General features: G+C 41.6%; 1 protein-coding gene across 2 annotated transcripts; it reads left to right on the plus strand.

Annotated features, from left to right (window-relative positions):
- LOC142373832 (zinc finger protein 518A) lies at positions 1 to 27,362 on the plus strand. Of its 2 annotated transcripts, none has more exons than XM_075457265.1 (3): positions 1 to 387; positions 18,637 to 18,708; positions 20,520 to 27,362. In XM_075457265.1, exon 3 carries the CDS (start codon positions 20,540 to 20,542, stop codon positions 24,605 to 24,607), a length of 4,068 nt encoding a protein of 1,355 aa, XP_075313380.1. In that variant the 5' UTR covers positions 1 to 387; positions 18,637 to 18,708; positions 20,520 to 20,539; the 3' UTR covers positions 24,608 to 27,362. The 2 variants fall into 2 exon arrangements, with proteins under 2 accessions (XP_075313380.1, XP_075313381.1); XM_075457266.1 differs by having other exon boundaries at positions 1 to 307.
- Positions 27,363 to 27,845: the final 483 nt, after the last annotated feature.

Genomic DNA, 27,845 nt, shown 5'->3' on the forward strand with positions numbered 1-27,845 from the left:
ACACACACACACACACACGCGCAGGGGCAAAAGATGACGTAGGGCTTATGCTGCAACAACACCGACAGGTTCTTTAGGTATTCTTGTTAAACTGAATACATTTACTCTTCAGTGAAAGTTTCTCTTGTTGGGGTTTTCTATTAATAAAAATACCACCCGAGTCACTAATTTGTTTTTTGACAAGTAACACATATTCATCCGCCTCGACGTGAGTGTCAAGAGCACAACAGTACCCGGATGGACTGTCATGGCCGCCGTCGCTGTGGTTCCACAGACAGGAGAGAAGGAAGGAAAATGTTTCTGTTGTGTATGTGTTTTTTAACCTTAACCTTCATTTACAATGTTGGACGTTGATGGGACGCAGCCTGAACTTCCATCGAGTTCATAGTAAGAAATAACTTATTTTCTGTAACTTTGAATTTCTTTGCGTGGGTGGGGGCTTTATTTTGGTGTAAAATAACTGGTAATTAAACTCCGCGGACATTAAAATAGCCGCACAGCATGTATTTTCCACGTACGGCGTCAGAAACGGGCACATTGCAGTAAAATATCAGCGTGGATTGTTGTGTTGGCGTCCCTGTCCAGCCTGTAGTTCTCCCACTGATGCAGTGTGTCCTTGCGCCTCCTAAACTTAAGCAACGATGGAGCAAGTCGCCCGGAAAAGTGAACACAAATGAAATGAAAGTGTCTAAATGTGATGTTGCCGAAGAGGTTTCCATTTCTTCCATGCTTTGTGTTTGTCCCTGCGCTGATTTACGTGGCTGATTCTGAGTTGCCGCTTTGAGATGACTAAACTTTTCCTCTTTTGTAAGAGCTTAATTTCTATTTGTTCCATAATTTGGGTCCGGGGTACCTGTCAGCGGTTAAACGACCACCTCTGCTCTGAACCTTTGCTATTACTGGCTTAATGTATCTGTTAGTGTTACTTAAAATAACGCATAGATATGTCTTGATAAAATTCACTCGGATCTTTCAAAGGAATTTTATGCAAAACATCATTTAAACAATATACAAATCAAGTGTTTTTAAAGACTGTAGATTCGCATGTTTTGTTTCCCTTCGTTTATCAACTTGTTCACATATGTTGATTGACAATTATCTTAATATTATCTCTATTACTTAGCCTATCGATGAGCCTTGCATTTTTCAAATTGCTGTTTCAGTCATCTGCAGGGCAACTGATGGATAATGAGTCCCAGTGATGGCATTTTTTATTTATTTATTTATTTTTTTTACTAAGTTGCTCATATTAAATGAACGCCATTTGTTTACCTCATTAGTTTGTAGGTGTTGAGTAGCACCGTTGAGACTTTGTGAAAAATGCTTAGAAATAAACCGACAGACTGTCACTTAAACGAGAGCACTTTGGTTTGATAAATGTTTAAAGGTTTAGAGCTTACCATATCTCTCATGGCTCCTTATCTTTGCTCCAGAAATGTAACAATGGATGAAAAAAGTCGTTGCTCTGTCACTTTGAGAAGGTATAGCTATAGAAGCTCAATTTAAGAGAGTGACTATCAGATTTGTTGCTCATCAGCTGACTAATGAATATAGTTGTCAAAATAATTAGTAGATTCTGTGTGGAACTGTGTAAAAGAAGAAAAATGATTTTCATCTTTTTTGCTAATCAAACTATAGTATGCATCTAATGTCTTATGTAAATATTTTCATTTAATTGGAAGCTGACTGTAATGTGATACTACCACCACAAGATGGCACAAATGCATCAAGCTGTTTGCCAACTGCCATAAAAACAATAAGAGAAGAACATTTTACCACTGCCAGACTCTGACATGAATTAGATGGCTTATGAGGTGTGAAAAAAAAAGTACAAATTCTTCCAGTTAAAGCTAGCATACTATAAGTCTTTCAAGACTATGCAGTGTCATGTGAGAGCGAAGCAGTAGAATAGAGCAACAATCTAGAAATGCTTTAAGCAACTGTGAGTTAACAAATGGTTTTAATGGGTGCTGTTCTTTCACAGTTTGTCATCATACCTGTGCTGGGGAGCATCTGTTTTCATGAGTTCCAGTCAGGTTTGTGTCTGCCTTGGAATCCCAAATTGAGTTCATTCTGGGTTTGAGCATGTCTCTCAGAAGGCAGGCGTTGGCCATGAAGTTGTTGTCCAGTATGCGATTCGAGTGCGTGTCTGCCTTTTTTTGCTTGCTGCTGCAGAGGGAAGTTGTGATATCCTTTCTGAGATCACCAAAATACTCAGTTCCTACTCCAGTTCCTTGGCTTTGGACAGACACCTGTCATTATTGAAAAGTAGGCCGTGGTGTTCAGCAAACATATGTCAGCAGGTTATGGATTAAAGGGGAAATGAAGCAGTGGCACATGGCAGCATTTTCAGAGGCTTATTTGTTTTAAAAAATGAGAGGCCATTCAGTAAATCACAAATTCAAATAGTTTCGCTAGAAAAATTATATTTTAATACCGACTTTGGCCACAAGGGCGCAGCCATGTTCTTTGCTTACGTCACGAGCATGGTTTAGCTCACAGCTTGCTATTAGCTTACCGTTAGCTTGTATTGTGTATCGCGGCAACCAACAAATAAATATGACAGGTGTTTCTCGTAAGGTGGGGGGGTCATTTTGTATCGCCCCCGGATGCTCCAATGAATATTACAGGGCTAAAGCCAGTGGGAATGAAATTCATTTTCACGTCATTCCTAAGAAACCTGAGGTGATTGAAAAACGATATGAAACAATACACATTTGTTATTCGGCCAAGTTTCCGAGTCAGACCAAACGCGTTTCACTGTCGCGCGTCTGAGAGATGGGTGAATTCAGGGAATTGTGTTGTTTCGGGAATGAGATCCTTCCCCAAGTGGAGGAGTTCAAGTATCTCGTGGTCTTGTTCACGAGTGAGGGACGAATGGAGCAGGAGATTGACAGACGGATCGGTGCGGCGTCTGCAGTGATGCGGGCTCTGCACCGGCCCGTCGTGGTGAAGAAGGAGCTGAGCCAGAAGGCCAAGCTCTCGATTTACCGGTCAATCTATGTTCCTACCCTCACCTATGGTCACGAGCTGTGGGTAGTGACCGAAAGAACGAGATCGCGAATACAAGCGGCCGAAATGAGTTTCCTCCGCAGGGTGTCTGGGCTCTCCCTTAGAGATAGGGTGAGAAGCTCGGTCATCCGGGAGGGGCTCGGAGTAGAACAGCTGCTCCTCCGCATCGAGAGGAGTCAGATGAGGTGGCTCGGGCATCTGGTTAGGATGCCTCCTGGGGCATCTGGTTAGGATGCCTCCTGGACGCCTCCCCGGTGAGGTGTTCCGGGCCCGTCCCACTGGGAGGAGGCCCCGGGGAAGACCCAGGACACGTTGGAGAGACTATGTCTCTCGGCTGGCCTGGGAACGCCTCGGGGTCCCCCCAGAAGAGCTGGAGGAAGTGGCCGGGGACAGGGACGTCTGGGTTTCTTTGCTCAAGCTGCTGCCCCCGCGACCCGATCCCCGGACCAGCGGAAGATAATGGATGGATGGATGGTGTTGTTTACGTCATACAGTTAGCTATAAGGGATAAAGGCTATACATGAGTTGATTGTTTGGGTTGCAAATGTTTACCTTAGAATCGGCCCGTCATCATAGTGCATTCAGAAGAAAGAGATGGAGAAGAGCTCTTCATTTAGCCATGTAGCGGCTTAGTTATTGAGATAACAAACAAGTGTGGATGCTCATCACAACCGCTGGGCTCGCACTGGTGATGAATAGTTACGCACGCACCAAGATAACACTCCATTATCCAAACTCCCGTACTTGACTTTCGCTTACGCACTCGTGCACCCCGCCTCCGTGGAGAAAACAATTAAGTTTCCATGTTGTCAGCCTAGCCACAATAACTGTGGGGGTGTATTTTTTCATTCAACACCGCGATTGCAAATAAGAAATTGACCTTTGAATCGTACTTGTGTGAGATATTGAATTAAAAGTATTATTGTAATAGTGTATGGCCATTTAGGGTGATTTTATTATTATTTTTTTTTAAAGAATTGTTCATAGTATCTTGTGCTGATAAAAAGAAATTACAAATATGAGACAGATAAATACTGTATATATACAAATATATAAATATGAATTACTAATACATGTAAACTGTTAAAACAATGAATTGATTGGTTGGCAATTAATAAAATACTTGTTATTCACAGCATTACATTTGTATGCATATTTTTATTTATTTGTTTATTGTAGTTTTTAATTTGTAATGGACATGTGTTTTCTACAAGTTGCAATACAGTGGAAACCGCTTATAGTGATCACGTTGGTCCAGAGCCAATTTGAACACTATAAGCGGTTGATTACTAAAACCGAAGTTGTATTACAGTACATGTATTTCACTTATTTTTTTTATGCAGAATATCATCTAAATGCCATTTGTATCGTTTTTCAATGAGAAAAATTAAATGAAACGGATAGCTTCAGTATTTACTGAATTTTATTATCATGCAAGTTTAATTACAGTACTGCGCAGTGCGCAGACATACTGTAGGCTAACTCAAATACAGTACGTTACTTATTCTCTGCTGTGCCGCTGGTGCATTTTTTTTTCTTACAAGTCAGAAAATAAAGTTTGAATTCAATCCGCCTTTCAGCACCCCTGCTCGGATCAATGCTCCTCCATTGACTTCCTTTTTCCAGCCATGATTCGCGCGCTTGCTGCCCGGTGTCAACTCGTTACGTTAGCTAGCGAGGCAGAAGCAGACGTCCAGAAAGGAATCAAGGGAGTAAAAAATAAAATAGCTACACGTAGTTTTAAAATTATTTTTGCACATGTTTACATTCATAAAATGAACATTATAAGTGGATTTCTTGATCACTATAAACAAATTATTTAAACAGCATTTGTATAGAAATGATTCCGTCCCAAGCCTTTTGATCTATATAAGCGGTTGATCACTATATCCGTGACCACTATAAGCGGTTTCCACTGTACTCAAATCCACAGTATTGAGGAGATGGGTAGACAGTCCTGATGGAATTCACAACACAGGCTGGTAATGGAACCCTGTTCCTCCATCCCAGGTAACCCCTGGACCAAAGGCTGAATTGCCTGTATGCTGTAAGCCTGTAAAGACTGGGGGGAAGAAGGTACAATTAGTATATTGTCGCTGTCCAGCAGAAACCTTGTATCTCCACTATTTTTTTAATTATTTTATATTCATTCTCTATTTATCATAAAATATTTATCAGTACTACTGTCTCCATGAGTATATGTATGATACATTCTTTAATAGCCTAACTAACTTTAATGTTGACATTATTATGTATTTAGAAAATAGTGATTTATAAATGAATATGTAAAAAACAATGACAAGTGGAGATACCAGATTGCTGTTGGACAGCGACGATATCAGCATAAGGTAGGCTATGTGGAAATACACATAATAGAAGATGCCATCGTGGTTATTATTATTGTTGCGGGGGCTACAATGCAGACTGTAAGAGGAGTGGGTGTGTCAAGCACTTGCGTTGCGCCACATCTTTTCAGCGCTTCGCTATATGAGGTGACAGCTTCTGCAGTTCCTATATGCCAAGAATGGATGAGGAAATGTATATCTCGGGCATTCCCATCCAAATGCAACGCTATCAGCAAACGATTGATTCTCAACTCAACATACTACGTGAAAATGCATTGTTGACAGGTATGTTTGCCTGAAAGATTAGCCGATCATTGCAGTTACCGGTATGCGCAAAGTGTTAGCAGAGGGCAGTAACTAGCTGCTTTGAGATGGCCGACTGCTAAGCTGGCTTATTGGTTGAGGGGGACTTCGTGTAGGTTGTTTTTGTAGCTGTAGTGTAGACGATGTGTCGGTATGCTGATCAGTTGTGAAAAATGGATTATAAGGCCTACCTGCTGTTTATTGGTCGCTCCAGCGTGTCAGCTCTGATGTCTTTGAGTAATAGGATCGAGACATCCAACACCTCTCTCTCCAGACACAACATCTTGAAGTGTTGGTTTTGGGAGATGCACTGGCCTTGGGTTAAATGATTAAGCCTCAACTCCTGGCAGCAGACACTTTCTGCATTCGTGTCCATTGGTATGCAAGCCCCACACATAGGCCGACACCACGCTATGTTTCCAACCCGATCTTGGTGGTCCCACGGTTCGTCTTCCTCATCATCATACTCCTCTGACTCGGCGTAGGTTGCCACCACAGCTCCCTCTTCTCTCACAGGCTCGAAAGCATAGGCTATAGGATGTTTATCGCCATTTGTTGGCCTGTCACATTCATCACACTCCCATTCTCCATTCATTTTGGCGGTATATTATGGTTCCTTCCTATGTGTATCTAATGTTGACAGTATTAGAATGTTTTCGCAACCATTCTCGTGACGTCATAGCAACAATGGCGGCGCACAGGTTGAAAGCACATACATTACTAAAAATTGTTAGTGCTTTATTCTGAATAACGGCTTTTATTTTGGAGTTTTTGTAATTCGTTAATTTGACGTTTTAGTTCACTGATTATTTTGCCATCTGTGTTATGTCACTGCTTCATTTCCACTTTAAGCGGTGTTTGAGGCTGTAGGTGGAGCAAATATAATTAATTGCTGCCATCACACTGTCCATTGTCTTGAGCTCCCCACTCAGTTTTGCACACAACACTGCCTAATGTACAGTGCAGTGTGACAATATTATGTGAGGTGCAACAGCAGACCAACGTGCTGCTAAACCACTCACTTTTCCTGAAATTGATGGAGCCCCATCAGTCGCAAGCATGCATACAGGCTTCATATCCAGAAAAAAGCTGAAATCCCCTCAAAGAATGGTCTTGCCAGCTGTGTGTCCTAACGGAAGTAAGCCGAGCTGTTCCTCTCGGAAGCAATTGCCATTTTAAGAAAACAAAAACTGACTTGCAAAATTTTGGAGTGTCAGTTTTGTCTCTGCACGTGATAGTCTTCCAACAGCATTTCAAACAGATCTGCTGCAAGAATTTAAGTTCTGTGAAAGTTAGAAGAGTTTTCCTTTTGTTGCAATGAAAGGACTGGTTTCAGCATATAGGCCTGCCACACCCCTTTGCCACCTCTGTCAGCCAAGGGCCGAGATCAGCCTCAGCTGAGGCAACTCATAAAACTAAACAAATTAAGCAACTAATTCAAACAGGAAACGGTGTAAAATAAACTGTACGCACTTATTTTAGCATACAGTGTCATGTCAGTGTAAACATTCCAAAAATTCCAAACCAAAACCAATTGTGCATCGCTCTGTAAATCAAATCTGAAATTTTAAGAAGAATATGTAAGTGTAGAGTTCTATATAATACTGTATTGCAGTTGTGATATTTGATGCATATTAACACATTTGTGTGGCTGTGGATGCAGCCATCACAGTTTTTCATTTATCACCTCATCTATGACGGCCAGCTTACAGTCTTTCACTGTTTCGAAGCCTGTAAATGGTCTTTTCATCTTTTCCAAGATATAGGAAACACGAAGGGATGTAATCTTTAAACACCGCCACCCACTCATTGCAAATGAAACAGATTGGCTTTGTGTTTGGATGTGATGATGAGATAAACAAGTATTCAGTCCAGGCGTGGTCTGTCAGCGGCATGTTGAAAGGTAGGAATCAACCATTCAGTTTGCAGGAAAAACTGAAATGACAAAAAATTCAATACATCCACCACAGTGTAAAGATAGAACCACGATTTACTGATTTTCATAATAATTCAAATAAGAAAGTTAAAGTAAATATGTTTATCTTATGCATTTTACAGGCGCTTTTATCCAAAGCGATTTACACTGGTAGGGTAAAGGGGTCTTACCAAAGGACTCCTACTGGAGGTAGTACCTTTCATGCAAGGGATTTGTATCCAGGTCACTCATATGAAAGGTGGCAATCTTACCAATACACTATCCAGTTCCACTATCCAAATATCTAACTTAGAAATGGCACAGTGCATGTAAGTCACTGGAGAAGATACTGAAATGTCAACAAAGTCACTTCAGTCAGCATACAACTCCACACATTGATATTACATCCATCTATTTTTATCCACTTATTCAAGGTTGTGGAGGCAACAGGTCCCCAAAGAAACCGAGCCATCCCTGTCCCATGTAACAGTCCAGTTTCTCGCTGGGATCCAGAGGTATTCCCAGGATATAGGATAGGATATACACTGCTCAAAAAAAATAAAGGGAACACTAAAATAACACTTCCTAGATATCAATGAATGAAATATTATTCATTACATAGTGGAATGCGTTGAGAACAAAATAACATAACACTTATTAATGTAAATCAAAATCATTATCCCATGGAGGTCTGGATTTGGAATCAAACTCAAAATAAAAGTGGAAAATCCCATCACAGGCTGATCCAACTTCAGTGGAAATCCTCAATACAAATCAAAATGAGGCTCAGTAGTGTGTGTGGCCTCCACCTGCCTGTATGACCTCCCTACAACGCCTGGGCATGCTGCTGATGAGGCGGCAGATGTTCTCCTGAGGGATCTCTTGCCAGACCTGGATTAAAGCATCCAACTCCTGGACAGTCTGTGGTGCAACTTGGTGTTGGTGGATGGAACGAGACATGATGTTCCAGATGTGCTGGACTGGATTCAGGTCTGGGGAACGGGCAGGCCGGTCCATAGCATCAATGCCTTCATCATGTAGGAGCTGCTGACACACTTCAGCCACATCAGGCCTAGCATTGTCATGCATCAGAAGGAACCCAGGGCCCACTGCACCAACATATGGTCACAATGGGTCTGAGGATCTCATCATGGTACCTAATGGCAGTCAGAGTACCTCTGGCTAGCACATGGAGGGCTGTGCGGCCCTCCAAAGAAATGCTTACCCACACCATTAATAATAATAATACCAATGATAATACATTTTATTTGGAGGCGCCTTTCAGGTCACCCAAGGTCACCTTACATGAGAAATAAGAGCATAAAACATAATAAAAGCATAAAAACACGAGACAATGTAAAACAGAAGTGCACAGCGTCCAGTTATAGGGAGTATGCCAGTTTGAATAGGTGAGTTTTAAGTTGAGATTTAAATGTTGTGATGGAGTCTGACTGTCTTATGAGTGGGGGGGAGGGAGTTCCAGAGCCTGGGTGCTGAGCAGCTGAAGGCTCGGTCACCCATGGTGCTGAGTCGTGACGTGGGGATGGTTAGTAGTCCAGCAGAGCTTGAGCGTAGGGAGTGTGTTGGTGAAAGAGGTCGCTGTGTAGGTGGGGGCTAGGTTGTGGAGAGCTTTATAGGTGAGAAGATTTTTGTAGTGGATGCGGTATTGTACTGGGAGCCAGTGATGGGAACAGGGGTGGTGTGGTCCAAAGATTTGGTACCGGGGATGATCCAGGCTGCTGAATTCTGAATGATTTGCAGTCTGTTGATGAGTTTGTTGGCGAGTCCAGTGAGCAGGGTATTGCAGTAGTTGATGCGGGATGTGACAAATGAATGAACCAGGATTTCAGTGCTGGATTGGGTCAGTGATGGGCGGAAATAAAGCGCAATCCAGGGGAACAGATTAAAAATCCACATGGTGTGAGATCGGCAGAAACGTAACCCAACGGTGGATGGTGAAGCCACAGAGCCAGCGCAGCGGAGCCAGAGGAGTGGGGCGTGCTGGTTGTAGCTTCGCTGGAGACTGGGGGGCGGCGTTGGGGATTAGCAGCAGACTAGCCAGCGGGCAGGCGGACACCGTCGGTGTTACAGGGAGGCGGCAACCCCCGCACTGACAGCAATCCACGGGAGCAGGCGGGCGCCCAGGAGAGCCAGCAGAGTGGCAACGGACCGGCCCGGCCCGATTAGGTGTGCACACCAGAACAGACTTATCCAGCCACAGAGTGCGGAGAGGAGCCACAGGAGTCCCATACAGATGAGCCCAAGCTGCTGGCTAACGAGTGGCAAGGCAGTGGCAGCAAACGGATAGTGACTGTTTGCAACTGATTCGGTGTCGCAGAGTGCTAGATCAAGAAAGCCGATTCTAGCAGATGGGTTTAAAATCCAACGTTCAAACTAGACTTGAAAATAAAAAATAGCGAATACAGCGGGAGGCGCGGCAGCAGCTTGCCAGCGGTCCCTCCGTTTCTGTTAAACCAGTCTCGTCAGCAGTGACAGCATTACTGACCCACCTCCAAACCGGTCATGCTGGAGGATGCTGCAGGCAGCAGAACGTTCTCCACATGTGACAGACTCTGTCACGTCTGTCACATGTGCTCAGTGTGAACCTGCTCTCATCCGTGAAGAGCGCAGGGCGTCAATGGAGAATCTGCCAATTTTGGTGTTCTCTGGTAAATTGCCCTGCACGGTGTTGGGCTATAAGCACAAGCCCCACTTGTGGACGTCGGGCCCTCATACCACCCTCATGGAGTCTGTTCCTGACAGTTTGAGCAGAAACATGCATGTTAGTGGCAGCTGGAGGTTATTCTGCAGCTCTGGCAGCGCTCCTCCTGTTCCTCCTTGCACAAAGGAGGAGGTGGCGGTCCTGCTGCTGGGTTGCTGCCCTCTAGAGCCTGGCTCGGGCCGGATTTTTCTGTCCGAGCCCGGCCCTCAACCGACAGAAAAGTTCTCAAATCCGACCCGAGCCCGAGATTAATTAAAATATTTGAGTCCGAGCCCGCCGGAAGACCGAGACCAGTGACCAACGCAAAACGGCGCACCCTAATCAGTAAATACACATTGGTGACAGCGCACCATTATCCTCCATAATCCATTATAGCTTAAAGCTTTCCACACAGTGGATTTCCCCCTCTCATTTTCCACGACTTTCAGTTCTCCAGAAGCTATTTTTCTTTTAATGTCCTCCATAGCGCTTCCAGCCAACTGAGCTCGGCTGCACTGATCGCACGTGTTTAATGTAAAGTTGTTCGAATGTTCGATATGCGTGCGTGCGCACCGAGCATGCACAGACCACAGATGCACACAGATGCATGCTGCACGGCATGAGGCACGAATAGCCTACCAACATTTTCATTTATGCATATTCAATTATTTATGTTTATCACAAAAACTGACGTTTGCAATGAACTGAAACCTGTCCTCTGGCTGTTTATAATTTTCACGATGTCTGCTTGCTTTCGAGCCCGACCCGAGTCCGACAAGACATTCTAATTTTTTGTCCGAGTCCGGCCCGGCCCGTCGGGTTCCGACCGGGCCCGACGGGCTTCGGTCGGGTTGCCATACTCTACTGCCCTCCTACGGCCCCCTCCACATCTCCTGGTGTACTGGCCTGTCCCCTGGTATCTCCTCCATGCTCTGCACACTGTGTTGAGAGACACAGCAAACCTTCCTGCCACAGCTGGCATTGATGTGCCATCCTGGATGAGCTGCTCTACCTGAGCAGCTTCTGTGGGTTGCAGACACCGCCTCATGCTACCTCTGGGGGTGAGAGCACTGACAAAATGCAAAGTGACCAAAACATCAGCCAGAAAGGATGAGAACAGAGAAATGCTCTGTGGTCACCACCTGCAGAACCACTCCTTTATAGGGGTGGTCTTGCTAATTGCCTCTCATTTCCACTTGTTGTCTGTTCCATTTGCACAGCAGCAGGTGGAACTGATCCACAGTCAGTGCTGCTTCCTAACTGGACAGGTTGATGTCACAGAAGTGGGACTGACCTGGAGTTACATCGTGTTGTTTTGGTGTTCCCTTTATTTTCTTTGAGCAGTGTATAATCTCTCCAGTATTTTCTAGGTCTGCCTTGGGGTTTTCATTCCAATTGGATGCGTCAGAAAAAGTAATGAAACCTGTAGCCATCCTAATCAGATGCCTGAATCACCTCAGCTGATGGATGTGGAGGAGCAGCAGCCTCCTCTTAAGCTCCCTCTGGATTGCTGCGCTCCTTGCTTTATTTATAAGACTGAGCCCAGCTACCCTCTCAAGGAAACTCATTTCAGCCGCTTTTATCTGCAATCTCATTCTTTCTGTCACTACCCAAATCTTGTGACCATAAGTGAGGGTTGGAACAAGGATAGATTAGTAAATCGAAAGCTTTGTCCTTCAACTCATCTCTCTCTCCACAACAATGAACCAGCACAGTACCCTCAATACTACTGACGTAGCTCAATACTGTCCCTCCATCTCTCGCTCCAGCTTTCCCTCATGAACAAGATCGGAAGATACTTAAACTCCTCAGCTTGAGGCATAAAGTAATCCCTAACCTGGAGGAAGTAGTCTACCTTTTTCCGATGAAGAACTATAACCTTAGATTGGGAGGGGCCGACTTTCATTCGGACTTCTTCACACTTAGCTGTGAGTTGCTTCAGTTGGTGCTGAAGGTCAATGCTTGAATAAGCCAACATAACTACATCATCTTCAAAAAGCAGAGATGCAACCCTGTGATTTGGAGTTCAACACTCACTGTAAACGAGCTCAACTTTGTGCCAAAAATGTAGACGCAGCTCTTACTTTTGTTATACTGGAACCAAATAGCCTGCAAAAGCAATTCTTGTAACCCATTCTCCCCTGCAGTGTACCCCACAAAATCTCTCAGGACACTGAGCTGTGAGCCTTCTCCAATTTCAGAAAACAAAGATAGACTACAGCCGCATTCGGACAGAGCAGTTCTAAGAACGGTCCTCCTGGAATTCTGTTCTATGAACTGTCCTTCCCCAGCGGAACTGTTTCAGTCTGCATTCGCACATGAGTCGGGACCTGGTAGGGACAGATGTGACGCCACCGTCTGCAACAGCGACGTGTTACTTTAGCGCCACATTCAACAACAAAACAGAACAAAACCTGCGAAAAGTAAGGAGAGAAGAAAAAAACACTACCAAGAAGCTAACATGGAGAGCGGGGAGGCCACCGCGTTCATGGTCTGCATGACGGTGATATTAATCATGGACGATCACATGGGGCGTCTAACATGGAGGCTGGAAGAGCTCACAGAGAGAGTCAGGAGACGAAGGATGGAGCGCAGGCCATACTTCTTGGTTTCATGAAGGAAGGAGAGCAGAGCGCCGCAGACAAAGGAGACCACGTGGAGGTTTAACTTATTAAACACGCCAAGGTTGTGTCTGTGTCGTATGAGGAAACATTTCAGCCGTTATTCTACTGTTTGCGTTCAGGAGATTAGGAACATGAAGAAGAGGAAATCTGACAAGGGGCGGAGCTACCAAACACCTACGTCATATGTGTTCCTATGGAACCCAGAAAAGACCGAGCCTCAGAGAAGGAGCTAAAATGGTAAAAGGAACTGACGGCCGTGTCCCTAGTTCCTGTATGTGCGAATGAGGGGGGAAAAAAAACGGCCCCAGTCCTGAAAAGATTATAGGAACTGCAAAAGGTGGAATTTCCTGCAGTGGGAATTTGCCTTTATGTTAAAAGTCCTTTGACCCCCTCATTAACTTTGAGGGTGAAGATCTGGACCACTGTTCAATGACCTGGGTAAAAACTACACTGCTGGGGCGTTCGGTAGCATGTACAGAGGCTACAGTCCTCGCTGCAGCTGGCCCCGGTTCGACTCCCGCACCGAGCGGCCCTGTGCTGCGTGTCTTTCCCCTCTCTCTGCCCCCTGTCTCTGTCAAACTGTCCTAACATTAAAGGCATAAAAAGCCCCAAAAAATACTTACTTACCGCTTAAAAATGGGAACCATCACCCTTGGGCTGCACAATTAATTTAAATTTAGTCTCGATCCTGTTTTTTTTATTTATTTATTTTTTTTTGACGTCCTGCAATTAAACAGATATGATCGTCCGTTGACTAAGGCTACGGCTACACGAAAACGAAACGAGGTTTTTTTTTAAAACGGGTACGAAAATTCTTGCGACCACACGACAACGCGCTGCTGTAAAGACTCAGGTCCAGACGAAAACGGATGAAAACGATGAAACGATGCAGTACACACGCCACTGTGTCACGCCACGCTGTGAGACAATAGAGAAGTGTTAAAATTGGCTCACAGCGTCAACGTTTGACTGACGCAAAAACGTTTTAGCTGTAACAATGGAAACGAAACGAGGCCGTTTTCAAACTTTCCCACTCTGGAACCCGTTCTCAAAAACTATCGTTTTGGGGTAGTGGGAACGCCGGCTCCGTGTGGCCGCGACAGCGAAACGATAAGAAAAAGTATCGTTTACAGTGAAAAACGTTTTCGTGTAGCCGCAGCCTGAAATACGTGCTCCATCAGTGTAACGCAAAGCAAAAGCAAATTAAGCTCCATGTCCTAGTCACAGTTGTTCCTAGCAGCTTGGTGAAGCTTGAAGTTTCCTGGTTGAAGTTTGAACAAGTAGTGACATGAGGACAGATGTACAAGAATAGATAGTAGAGCGTCAAAACAAAAAACAAATGCCTGACAGAGCAGAGGGCGAAGAGCTTGTTTCTTGAAAACGCATTATGTGTTGTTTCAAAGTATTTCGAAACTTAGGTTAATCAAGAACAAATCGTATGCAAAAAGCAAACTGCAGTATGATGAATGTATGAAGGCCCATGGGACGCTGGGAGTTGGGCACCAACCTTTCGATTGGCAGATGACTGCTCACCATCCTGAGCTACACCCTATTTTCAAGATGTTTTAATCATTTAAACAAATGTGAAATGGAAAACGGTGCTCTCTTGATTTATTTTGTTCTAAATTTTGGTGCTATTTTATTATTATTTTTTTTTCAAATTTGAGTTTTTCTTCTAAGAGATGCAGTGAAATTTAGTTGAATGAGAATTACCAGTTTTATTTTGATGAGAAGACTAGATTTGTGCATTAGCAGGAGTGTAGCACAAAATGGAGGTGAAAGCATTTGAAATAAAACCTTTTTTTTTTTTTTCCCACTAAAATCAGTGAATAATTGTGGTCTCAATATTGATCAAAATGGCCGTAATTATTATTTTGGTCATAATCGTGCCGCCCTAGCACCACCCTGATCTGCTACTCCACAGGTGTTGTCCCAGACCTCCATGCAACACAGAGTATTTTTTGCTAAGACACAAAACCTTTAGCTGCTCATCTTAACATAATTTCTAATAAATGTTTTGGTAATGAACCAATAGAAATACCCATAGAAAGCTCATCACAGAGCAAATGTAGAGGGACGTAGCTTCATCTGGCTCTGCGTTCTCCATCTTTCTCCAATGCCTGAGTTTGTTGTTGTTGTTGGTGGTGAAGAGGTCAACAGGAAGTGGCTCTATTAGCAACAGTTGAAATGGGTACAGCGCCACCTATCATACCGGGGTATGACACGCTTTGTGCCTATGATTCGATTCATTCACTGCCATATATCCAAGGAGAATTACCCTTGCTCTACTCATTCTTATTGTAATTTAGCCAATAATCTGATCCTTTCAGTGCCATGTGACCCCACTGAGTGTTTTGGATTACACAGATGCAGACATGTCTTACACCAGTCTTAAGTCTCTTTCACATATGCCTTTTCAGAGTACAGAGGTAGAATGGGAGGGCGAACTGACTGAAATTGATGTTTTTTGTTGTTTTTTTCTAACCAAAAATGGCGTAAAAATTAGTTGCCGTCAATTCCGGACTATAGAGTGCACCTGAATATAAGCCGCACCTGTACTTGTATAGGCCGCACCGCGGGTGGCCACATAGTAATATGCGATATTTACACAGAAAGATGTTACACGTGAGGATTTTTAAACTTTTAATTAAATCATATGCTAACAGAAACAAATACATACTGCAAAAGGTTTTTTACCAAACAGTGCCTGTAACACAGCTGGTAAAAAAAAGACAGTAGCCTACCAGGAAAAGTCATTGATCGCCTTCAATTAAAAAGCTGCATCATACGCATTTCTTCGTTTGTTTTCCATGTTGAGAGTGAGTACAAATGACCGATTTACAATAATTTAGAAGTGTAAGTGTGTTTGATTTATCGTACAATTTCATTGGACCACTGTGACCTATTCCTTAATTTTATTGGTCTAATGTTACGCTGCAAAATGTTTTTGGCGGCATGAAAAGAAAAGAAAAAAAGCATATATTAGCCGCATCGTATTATAAGCCGCGGTGCTCAAAGCCTGGGAAAAAGTAGCGGCTTATAGTCCGGAATTTACGGTATTTAGCATAATTAATAACAACAACACAAGGATTCTGTTTCTTAATCAAAAAGGAGGACATGACGGTGTGGAATTAATTTCCAAGACTAACAAGTGTCCTGACTGTCTGTCTAGCATTTAAGGATTTTTTTTTTTTTTTCTTTTTCTTTTTCCACAACACAAGCACATACATTACACACACCCACAAGGCAATGGCGAGCCACAGCCACTCATCACTCCTTTAACAGGCTATATAGACCTGGCCCAGTGCAAATTAAGTGTTCATATGACCTTCTTTGTTTTTCCTTTGCATTGAAAAAAGTTTGTATATCCATTTGCTTTTTCCAAAATAGCGCGGCAGCACGGTTTGAAAAGCCGGATGTTTACAGTGCCAGCCCATTACCCATATCACCTTGGGCCAGGTCAGCGACGACACTGTTTTATCATCACCTGACCTGATTGTCACCAGCAGGCTGCAGCGACAACACCCACACACAATATAACAGCCTATATAACTTGCGCACATATATATAATTTGCAAAATTCCCAGCATAACATTTGGGAAGGCACAGCCTACCCTAGCCTTCATTAGCCACCGCCCATGCATTTAGCATTCTAACCAACGGTGCTGTTGTCACTCAGTTTACTCCATGACGCCAGCTTGATTTAACCTGATCCTCCTCTGTTTGGCTTGTGTGACTTAAAAGGAGGAACAGCTGCGGGTTATTGAAGGTGTCTTATTTTCTGTATGTAAAGGGAAGATGTGTGAAAAAAGCTTTTGTTGAATTTTGCATTGGTGCAGCCCTCGAATGCTGACCTCTTCAGCCAAAATCGTCCCCATTTTTGGGGACAAGAGTGGATGGAGAAACACCACAATGTAGTTTTTTATTTTCCTAATGTTAAAAATGCAAAGAAGGGAACAAGTTAAGGTTCTTTATTTTTATTTTATTATTTTCTTTTATTTATTTATTTCATTAGTTCAGTTCAATTTTGTATAGTGCCTAATCACTAAAAATGTATCTCAATGCACTTCAAAGCCCAAAGGGGGTTAATGCACTTCTCTCATTTGATGGCTTGCAGTTCAAATTCTGTAAGGCATAGCGCTTTGGTAGCCACATTTTGGGAAGGAGGACAAATGTATCATTATTTTTATGTATAAATTGTATTTGACAAGTAAAGGTTTTGAGAGTGATAAGAAGTTGAAATGCCCCGGGAGTTAGTGAGTCACATCTCTGAAGTCACCCACTATCTCTCATTCAAAACTGTAGTAAAGGTTTTTGGAGGAACAAAAATGTACATGATTTTAAAAAGTGGTGGATGATATTAAAAAGCTTAATCATATGATAATAGTCCATTTTCTTGTGACCAGTTAAAGTTTAATTTGTGTCTCTGCCTGAAACTCTGTGGAAATAGTTGGATTAACAAAAAGGAAAACCCAAAGTTTGAAGAGCATGCTTTCATTCTTTTCAGTGGCAGAGCATTTTCTGGAGAACATGTCGATACTTTAATGGGTTGATAGCACAAAGTGTGCATAAGTAGTTAGGTGTCTATGCACTATGGTGAGCCAGTGTGTATCGTTACTATCCGCATTCGCACTGTAGGAACTTTTGGCAGTTCCTATAACCTTTTCAGGAACGGGGCCGTTTTTCCCGGATTCGCACATACAGGAACTAGGGACCATCTCCCTCAGTTCCTGGAACCATTTCAGCTCCTTCTCCTTAGCTGGGTCTGTTCTGGGTTCTATAGGAACACATCTGACGGAGGTGTTTGGTGGTTGGTAGCTCCGCCCCTTGTCGTGTTGTCAGGCTGAAATGTTTCCTCATACGACACGGACACAACCTTGGCGTGTTTGATAAGTTAAACCTCCACGTGGTCTCCTTTGTCTGCAGCGCTCTGCTCTCCTTCCTTCATGAAACCAAGAAGTATGGCCTGCGCTCCATCCTGCGTCTCCTGACTCTCTCTGTGAGCTCTTCCAGCCTCCATGTTAGACGCCTCATGTGATCGTCCATGATTAATATCACCATCATGCAGACCATGAACACGGTGGCCTCCCCGCTCTCCATGTTAGCTTCTTTGTGGTGTTTTTTTTCTTCTCTCCTCACTTTTCGCAGGTTTTGTTTTGTTCTGTTTTGTTGTTGAATGTGGCGCTAAAGTAACACGGCGCTGTTGCAGACGGTGGCGTCACATCAGTCCCTATCAAGGTCCCGACTCATGTGCGAATGCAAACTGAAACAGATCCGCTGGGGAAGGCCAGTTATCAGAACGAAATTCGAGGAGGACCGTTCTTAGAACGGCGTTCTTAGAACTGCTCTGTCCGAATGCGGCTACTGTTGCAAAAAAATCATGTTAGAGCAGATAAGAAATGAGAGGGAGAAACTCTTGATAATTTGATGCTGCATTTAATTGAAACTAATTAGTCGTTTTCTGTTATTGCAGTTTGTCACTTTCTTTTTCACAATTTTTCCAGAAATCGCCATTTGATAAATAACAAAAACTTTATTCCAGGGGATTATGACTCCGACTCGCTCTTGCTCATTTGGGTTCACATATCTATGGGTCATACGCAGCTTCAACCACCAGTTGTTACAGATATACACGCACTGTTACAGCCATTTTAAATTGTGTTACAAAGATGCATTGTGTACTTAGAAACTTAAAGCTGTTATTTCTATTTTAAAAAAAAATCCTCTGTCTTACAGGCGTAGTTGGCACACTGCAGCTGCTCAGACACATCTTGCACTGATGGTTGAGGTTTTTCAAAAGGACTACAGGTAATAAACACTTAATTATGCTTTATATGTTGTGACCATTTTGACTGTGTGGTGGACTGGTGTCATTAGCTTACTTTGTCTTTTCCAGTTATCAGTAGTGGCAGTATTAATGGACGTTTTAGATGGAGTGGGTTCTCTGTGTAAGATTTGGTACACCCAAATTACAAAACACAAATTTAGCAATGATTTTCACTGGTATCCTCTGTTGTGTAAGGGTGGATGTGGCAAGGTGTGTCTTACTGGCTTGTGCTGAAGTTTTGCGAAGCCAAGCGGTTCAATTTAACACAATCTTGCCATTTAAACTTGTTGCTTAGACTCATGGGACATCAAAATTAGTGTACAAAGCAACTGTCTTACTCTACAATGACAACAAATGTGCAGGCTCACCTGCTAGCTTGCCACTCTCCCATGTCAGGCAGCAGAGTCGCCACATACAAGAGAGTCGGCTACGGCAGGGCTCCCATAAAAGTATGATCACTGACAAGATTTCTATGCAAATATATACCACTCATCTGTGTTGTTCTGGGAGAGGGGTTTTGCATCTTACGATTAAACTGGAGCTATAATATTCTTGACAGCAATGTCCTGTGTTGTGAGGTGCAGAGCAGCCACACAGCTGTTCATAATGTAGAAATCATCAGCGGACAACAGGATGAATATAACCTCTCCCATGAATCAGTTGTAGGTAGTGCCAGAAACTGTATGAGTCTGGAGCATTGTGTATATGTAGGAGGGAAGACATTCAAGTGCATCTGAATAATATTAAGTATTAAATAGTAATAAGTGTGTATTTCAAATTAGTTTAACTTGATTTTAGGAAAATATGTAGGATTGTAGCAGCTCATCTGTCCTGGATCAGCTGGTTGTCTTTGTCATATTTTCCGTCTCATACCAAAAGTTTTCAGCGGGTGTAGAAGCATTCTATTTAGCATCGTCTTACTGCGATATGCAAGGCCTTTCCTGATAAAGATAGAATCTGAATAGCAGTGTACGTTGCTCTAAAACCTGTATATAGCTGTCAACGTTGATGGGGCCTTTCCAGGTGTGCAAGTTGCCAGTTCCGTAGGCTCTAAGGCACCTCCATGCCATCCGAGATGTAGAATTCTTTGCTTATAACAAGTCAGATGGTCCCACTCCTTTTTAAGTTCAGGGGACAGGGCGTAAAAAGTACATTTTGAAAAGTTTTACCACAGGCAGTTTTCTGCTTTGCCTCGGTCCATTTTAAATGAGCTTTGGCCCAGAGAAGTTGGTGGTGTTTCTTGATCATGTTCACATATGGCTTTTTTTTTTTTTTTTTTGTATAAAATAACTTTTACTGCCATTTTTGAAGAGCACTATTTCTGGAAAGGCTTTCATCTAAAAATGTATGTATTTCTTTAAGATGGTATAAAATCCTTTAGATTTGAAGTTGTGGAGTATTAATATTTTTCAGAATCTTGCAAATGTGTCAAAAGATGTTTTACTATGGGTGTTTGTAAATCCATGAGAAGCAATTGCAATTTTGTCCGGTAAAATGAAATGCTCAACACAAATAATATGTTATTGTTCTATTATTAAAAGTATATCATTTCATTTTGGGATAAATAAAGTACTGTTTCATATAATTTCATTTTTAATTTCAAAGTAAGAAAAAAGCCACTCAGTTGTCCTCAGATTTGGCCTTCTTTTGAGTGGACATGAAATCAGTCTGACCAGCAATTAACTTATGTAGTACATTTGTATTGTTCTGTTAATAGTTGTGCTAAATTCATATTATACAAGTCAATCACCTGCATTAATTAAAAAATGTCTTTTGATGTCTCCTCTTCCAGAAATCTGCAGATTTGTAATTATGGAAGACTTCACAATACCTCACGAACCTGCCAAAAATTCCAGCATATCAGTAATAGAGGATGAAAAAGAAAAGGTAAAGGACTTTGTGTACAAGCATTTCAGAGAAGTAACGGATGGGCCACTCTTCAATATTTCAGAAGAATCTCCCATAAAGGAACACGGGAGTTCTACAAAAAAAGATAAACCAACTCTAAAAGCTCATTGTAAAGTTCAGCAGGGGGCTGTCTTTTCTGGAAAAATTCTGAGCTTTGGATGCTCAGTATGTAAAGATGATTTTACATTTAGCCCAAATGATCTCCTTAAACATTTCAGAGCTGCTCATCATGGAAGCCTTCCTACATACCCTTGTGATTTGTGTGATTTTGTCACAAATGAGTTCCCCGCTCTTCAGCGCCATCGAATTGAGCACAGGAATACTCTGGTTACATGTGAGCTTTGCAACAATGGCGTTCAGTACTCTTTGCTTTTGCTTACAAGACACTACATCATGTGTCACAGTATAAATGGACATTTCAAATGTGACTGGTGTGAGTTTACGACTGTTGATGCAGGAACATTTGTCCAACACATCCATCATCATAACGAGAGCCATTGGAAGTGCTCAAAATGCAGACATATTAGTTTGAATGAAGAAGATCACCAGAATCATATGAAAGCTCATTTGGATACATTCCCTTTCACTTGTCAAATCTGTGGATTTGGTGCACCAAGACGTGAGAAGCTTAGAAAACACACAGCAAGTGTTCACAAAGGTGAAGCTGAGAGAAGGAATGCATTGAAGTCTGTTGATGACAGTGGCTCGCCAGCAAATTCAACGAATGTAATCCGGTTTAAGAAAAGTGGTGACTCACAGGAGGCTCAGAGAATGTCAGAACAGAGCCATCTCTCTGGGAGTGTACCAAACCGAAATGGCAGACTAATCAAACCAGAGCTATTCTTGGAGGAGACCAACCACTTTATGGATGGGACTGTAGCAAAAAGGGACAGCAGAAGTTGGAGCAAAAGTTTTCATAACACAGAACATTCAACACCAGTCATGTTGCAGGAATGTGACAACTTTTTAAGCTCTGATGTTGGAAGTCACATCAGTGCTAATGGACTTACTGTTGTGATGGTAAAGAACAAAATCTCTCTTCCCCCTAACTGTACAACCAAAGTCATGGGATTCAAGATGGTTGATGGCAAAAAACATTTGGTTCTCAAAGTAATACCGACAGAAAAGCAAGACTTGTCCACTCAGAACCATTCCATAGTTGACAGTGTTGGCCCTTTGGTATCACATCCAGTGTTGGGTAAAAGTAAAGCCTCTGTTGAGAATGGACAATGCTCTAATTGTAAGAGCTCAACGTCGCATTGCTTAGCTGTTTCAACAACATGCGTGTCTTGCCTTCAGATGGATCAAGACGATATCATGGCAGTAAAAGTGAAGGTTGAGGAGGAGGAAACCTCTGTTTGCAACTTTAACTCCACTCCACACACAAGCAATGATGGTGAACAAACAAATCTCGTAGTGAATAGACCTTTGACCCCTGCTGCTACATTACATCCAGTGACAAATGAGTTGTATCATGAGGGTGATCAAACTTACTTCAATGAAACAACATGCGGAAGTAAGGAATCTTACCAATCTGATGCAACCAGCCACAGTATCTCCCAGACTAATAATACTACAACGATGTCTGCTGGTAGGGTCACTTCAACAGTTGTTCAAGAAACCTTGCATACCTGTTCCATACCTGTTTTCAGAAAAACTCTTGATAACTGTGGATCTTCACGTGAGTCACCTCTGACTGATGGCAATAACAAATTATTTGAGATAAACAAAGGGGACTCAGCCTTCCACACTATGGATACTGACCCATCTTCTCAGATTACTCCAGAAGAATCTGATGGCTTAGATATTGACATTAAAAGTAAAAATGACAAGCAAAATGTGAAAAATTTGGACACTCCAATACAGCCATCCCAACCCTCATTAGTTAGCAGCAGAGAGAGTGCCATTTGCACAGGAAAAGGCACCCAAAATACACCAAACCAGGAAGTGTTTACCTTTCATAACTATTCCAAGGAAATATTTAGCACTTTACCTAATACTACCCAAAACTTTTACTGTAATTCTGGAGACAAAAAAACCTGCTGTGAATCATCACAGTTTAACCTGACATTGCCAGAATCTTCAGAACGCTTAAAAGAAAGTACAGTTGGTGACATTATGATTGACGAGAACATAGTTGGTGTTGATGATCCTCTGACTGAGGAAAATGCAGATACAGTGCTCCAAGACTTCAACATTATCAAAGTTGAGGAGGAGAGCATTCCCATTTCTACAAAGCAGTCGGAAACAAAGAGCAGTTCAACTTACTTGGGAAATTTTGTAGAAGAACATTCAGATGCAATTATTACCCAACAACTCAATAAAGAAAGAACAGGATCTTCGATTGCAAGCCACGAGTCTTTAAAGCAAACAAAAACAACTCTCAGAATTCTTCAGTTACCAGAGGGTAAGCAACCAGTACTCTTGAGGGCTACTAACTCTCAATTTACCAAGCCTGTACAAGTTAAGGCTGCCCCTGGTTTCAAAATCCTAACCAATTCTACAAATCCCCAAATCAATGTATCATTCTTAAAACCAGGGTTGGAACAATCGAGTAACACCAGTGGACTAACTCTAACTCAAGATACCAAGACAATAGGTGTGCCATCAGCAAAACCACAAGCTGTAGATCAGGGAAACACTCTTTTCTCTGCTTTTAAACCAGGTGTAAACAGCACCTCCAATCACTACCTTATCAGCAGTCCAGGTTTGAAGGGTCCTGTACTTCTTTCAAGTGCACCACAGTGTACACCAATTAATAAAATGGCAAAGACACAACCGGCATGCTACTTGGTTCAAAGGTCTGTCCATCTTGCTAAATCCCCCAATACTCCAACCCTCAAACTGCCAAGTACCCAGTTCCCACTGAATTCGCGGCCAGTTTTGGCTATGCCCAAGAGCTCTACAGAGAAACCCAGCACACTGCAGACTGGTCGCCAAGCATTTTTGCTCCGATACATATCTCCACACAAATCAGGCCTATTTCTAAACAACCAAGAGGTAAAGAGTGGAACTATCAGCAACCAAACCAGTGAAAGCTCTGGAAATAAAGTAATATTAAAAATTGTCACCCCCACTGCTAGCCTTCCTCCAAGTGGCGCTGCCACATCAAGTAGTCAGCCTTTGTTTTTGGCCACTAGACCTCAAACCAAGTGTTTCCTGGTGTCATCAAACAAAACTAATGCAAGTGCTTCCAGTGGAGTAAAGAGACTGATCAGCATACATAATGCTGCACAAAAAGATGTCAAGAAATCCAACATTTCACCTTCTCAGATGAATGTTAAGGTACAACCTTGTGAAGCAGAGAAACTTATGTTGGCTCCAAGGCCAATAAGGCCTCCAAGCCAAAGGAAAAGGCGCAGGAAAGCTTTATTTGATGAGCTGCCAACAACCGTTCAAAAGGCTAGAAGACTGTCTAATAAAGTACAGTCTGACAAAGAAACTACTGTGTTATGGAAGCCTGTTGCCAAAGAGGAGGAAAGAACGTTGAGACTTGCCCCATTTAGCTTGGTACAGCAGGTCAAATGCCCTCGCAGATACCAGCCTGTTGTGGTGCTCAATCATCCAGATGCTGACATTCCTGAAGTGGCCAACATCATGAGGGTAGTCAACAGGTACAAAGGTGCTGTCACAAAGGTCTCCCTGTGTCAAAAAACAGTCCAAGCACTATCTGACCTTAGTACTCTTGGGAATAATTCATCAACCAAAAGTGCATTGGCTAATAACGACAATCTAAGTACAAGGCCAGTTCAGAGTACTGTTCGAGAACGCTTCCTTCTCAAACTGAAACTACGGAAAAAAAGCAAAAGAAAATACGAGGTAGTTGATAGAGGTAGTCTATCACGTAGACAAGGGTCAGTCGTGTTTGACTGCTGGTTTTGTGGTCGGCTCTTCAACAACCAAGAAGATTGGGTTGGCCATGGCCAGAGGCATCTAATGGAAGCAACTAGAGACTGGAATAAACTCTTCTGAAAATGTTCCACGTCCCATAAATGGGTTGATACTTTGTCATCCTAAGGTGGGATGGTAAAGTTGTATATTTTTAATGACCCTCCACTGTCGGTTTGTTTAATCTTTTGTTCCTGTAAATACATATTTAGTGAATCATAGTTTATCTTTTAACAGGTGTATATTGTGGTAAATGATGTACTGCAGGCATGATTTCAGTCATGCATGCACGTGTAACATGTAACTGTGAAAAGGGGACACTGTAATTAAGGGATGTGGTAAGAGCATTAGATGACAGAAAAGAGACAATATCAGCAAAGGTATGAAGAGTTGGATCAAATTACTCAGGTGATTATTACTCTTGTTTTTGACTTTTTTTAAAAATTGTAAATTGATAAGAAAAAAACGCATAGGTCTAGTTTAGTGCCTATTGTATATTTTATTATACTACACATTAGGCCAGTACAGCCGAATTTGTATAGTCAACTAACTGTAAATGCTTTGACAAAATGATTTGTTCATAATTGTGAAAAGATTATTTTCGGATCCAAAGGTTTTTTTTGTCTGATAATTGAATCGATAATAATTGAATATTTTACATCATGCTGTTGTCCAGATTGGTTTACTTTCCTTGGTAGGATTTTGTCAACCTGTAGCACCAACTGTCTTAACAAGAGCTGCAACTTTCCACAGTAACCTCCTAAGTCTGCCAAGTGTTCTAAAAGTGAGAAAGCTATGAATTGTATCTGTTAAGCAAAGTTGTTTCATGGCTTCCTTTCAGTATTTGAGAGAGATGGGTCAGACCCCCTTATGCAGTCGTAGTATAACATTATTTTTGTTGTCAGCAGCTCAGCCTGTTTCCTTGCAACCCATGTTATAAAACTATGATTTCAGAAGCCAAATATGGTAGTGTGATATCTGACCCTTTATATAGCAGCTATGTACTAAGTGAAGACATAGTTGAGTAATGACGTTCTTAATAGAATGACACTGTATATTGCAGTCTGTGCTTCTCTGTTCCATGATGGCCAGACTGGCCTTTAATAGTTCAAATGGTTCCTCGATTGAAAGACTTCCAAAATAATAAGAAAAAAAAAAGTGCAATGAGGATGGGGTCAATATTGGAGTGGTCCTCCACTCTGACATGGACAGCCCCACAAGCTGCACCAGGTGGGCTGTTTTTGTTTTGTTGTTTATTTGGTTGGGTCAGAGACACTGGTGTATGACCCATCAAGTTCCAAATAGTGCACCTGAAAGGTCATGTGATTTTGTTGTCGAATTGAATATATTTGTGGGTTTCTTAATAAAGCAAGCTTGGATAAATTAGTCGCTTTGGATAAAAGCGTCTGCCAAATGCATAAAGAAAACTTAAAATCAGTTTGTTTTTGTCAGTGTACATGATTTGACATTGAAATTTCACATTAACCTCTAAAATGACTAGTTTTTAAAACTGACAAAATTAATTTAATCCCGTTCATTGTTTGAATAGTAAGTTATTAATGCCAATATCTGGTTATTTTCAGACATGTCCTTTGTGGTCATAAGCCATCATGAGTGTTGCTTATTTGACTTAAATTGACAGCAGAGACATCCTGACCACATCCTAAATTGTTGACTTATCCATAACGGATCAAATAATGCGGCTAGGCAGCCAGTAATATTGAGGCCTGTAAAATGATCAAGCACTACAAAAGATTTGAGGTATTTGGACCACTACCACGGCATCATGGGAAATCAAAACAATGTTTTTAGCCTCTGAACGTTTGCTGCAGCTACTGGTGCTGGTTAAGTTAGAAAAAAAAACGTTTCTGTGATTAGAGGGGTTGGCTGGATCATACCCAGATGTCGTAACATTGTAATGGAAATCTAATTATACACTGTACACAGATGGGGGATTATATGTAAAAATGTAAAGCACCATTTGTTCTGTTTTGTTTCATTTGTTTTTACTTGAAATAGCTATTGAATTATACAGTGGTGAATCCTGATTCCCAATATAGAAATAGAAAAGGCATCTTTTTTTCTCTTTTTAACTGTTCTCTCTGATCATGTTAATATCCAATTCTTTGAAAGGGGACTTAAACGTTGTTGGGTTTTTTTCTTTTTCTTTTCTTTTTCATACTAAAGCCTCCGTGTTTTGGTCTCTTTCTTAACTTAATGACCTCTGTCATCAAGTCCATTATGCTGTATATACATTTAATTAGTTTAATTTTTAACTTTTTTTGGAGGGGTGGGCTTATCTACAATGGCTACATGACATGGAATTTATATTCTCTGTAGTTTTAATTATTGCATTACATGATAACTGAAATTAATGTTTTTATTTCATTTAAGGTGCAGAAGGTATTCAGCAGTGCAAACCACACTCATGTTTCATACTTGTACATTAATTCTAAATGTACAACTCCAGTTACTGAAATTGGTTTCACCACAACTCGCTATTTTAGTTAATTTATTCTTTTCTTTTTATGAACTGTTCCATGAACAACGGGACTTTTAGGGTAGTTCCATGGATTAAGTCCTGTAAACCTACTATATTTCAAGTACCTGTTGTTGCACTCTCCCAAACATCTTTGCAAATGATTTAAACTAGACCCTTGACTTTAGATTTAATGAGATATTTTGGTTTTGTTTGAGGAGAAGTACATTTGCTTGCTTTCTGGTTGGCAGGAATAATATCTGGAGTCAAACTATGGTTAGCCTTGTTTTAAAGGCAGACGTTGTAATCCATTAAAAACATTCTAAAATATGTCTTTAATAAAAATTTAAGTTTGTTGTCTTTTTTTTTCCATTTTTGAAGAAATGAATCATGTTTAAGATCCCAATGTTTAAGAGTTTTTTTCATTAATCTCAAGGGTTACAATCTCAAATACTTAATTTTCTATAAGGTTAAGTCATTAAAATGAATAAAGGCTGGTCTGTTTTTTTTAAACTTTTTAACTTCATTTTAAGGACCTCAGTTTTTTTTTTTTTTTAATGAGAATATGTAACTATTGCGCTTAAGGAGCATTCGGTACATAATAAATGTAATAATTGAATGGCATCTTGCATTCACAAATTTGCAGTCCATCTAATGATTTGATTTTGTAATTCTCACCATTTTGTACAAATTCCCCTGAACACAGCGAAATGGATGCAAACCTCAAATCAATTCTCGGCCTTGCCTCAAATTGTTCCTGACTGATCCATGTAGTTTTTCTGCTTCTTCCTCACAGCTTTAAGGCCAAAGAATGTTTGAGCTTTTTATCATTAAATTTAAAAA

The sequence above is a fragment of the Odontesthes bonariensis genome, chromosome 23, assembly GCF_027942865.1.
Source record: "Odontesthes bonariensis isolate fOdoBon6 chromosome 23, fOdoBon6.hap1, whole genome shotgun sequence".
In the NCBI taxonomy this organism is placed as follows: Eukaryota; Metazoa; Chordata; class Actinopteri; order Atheriniformes; family Atherinopsidae; genus Odontesthes; species Odontesthes bonariensis.

Excerpts from the sequence above, each read along its gene's own strand:
- LOC142373832 (XM_075457265.1), top strand. The coding sequence starts at position 20,540 with ATGGAAGACTTCACAATACCTCACGAACCTGCCAAAAATTCCAGCATA.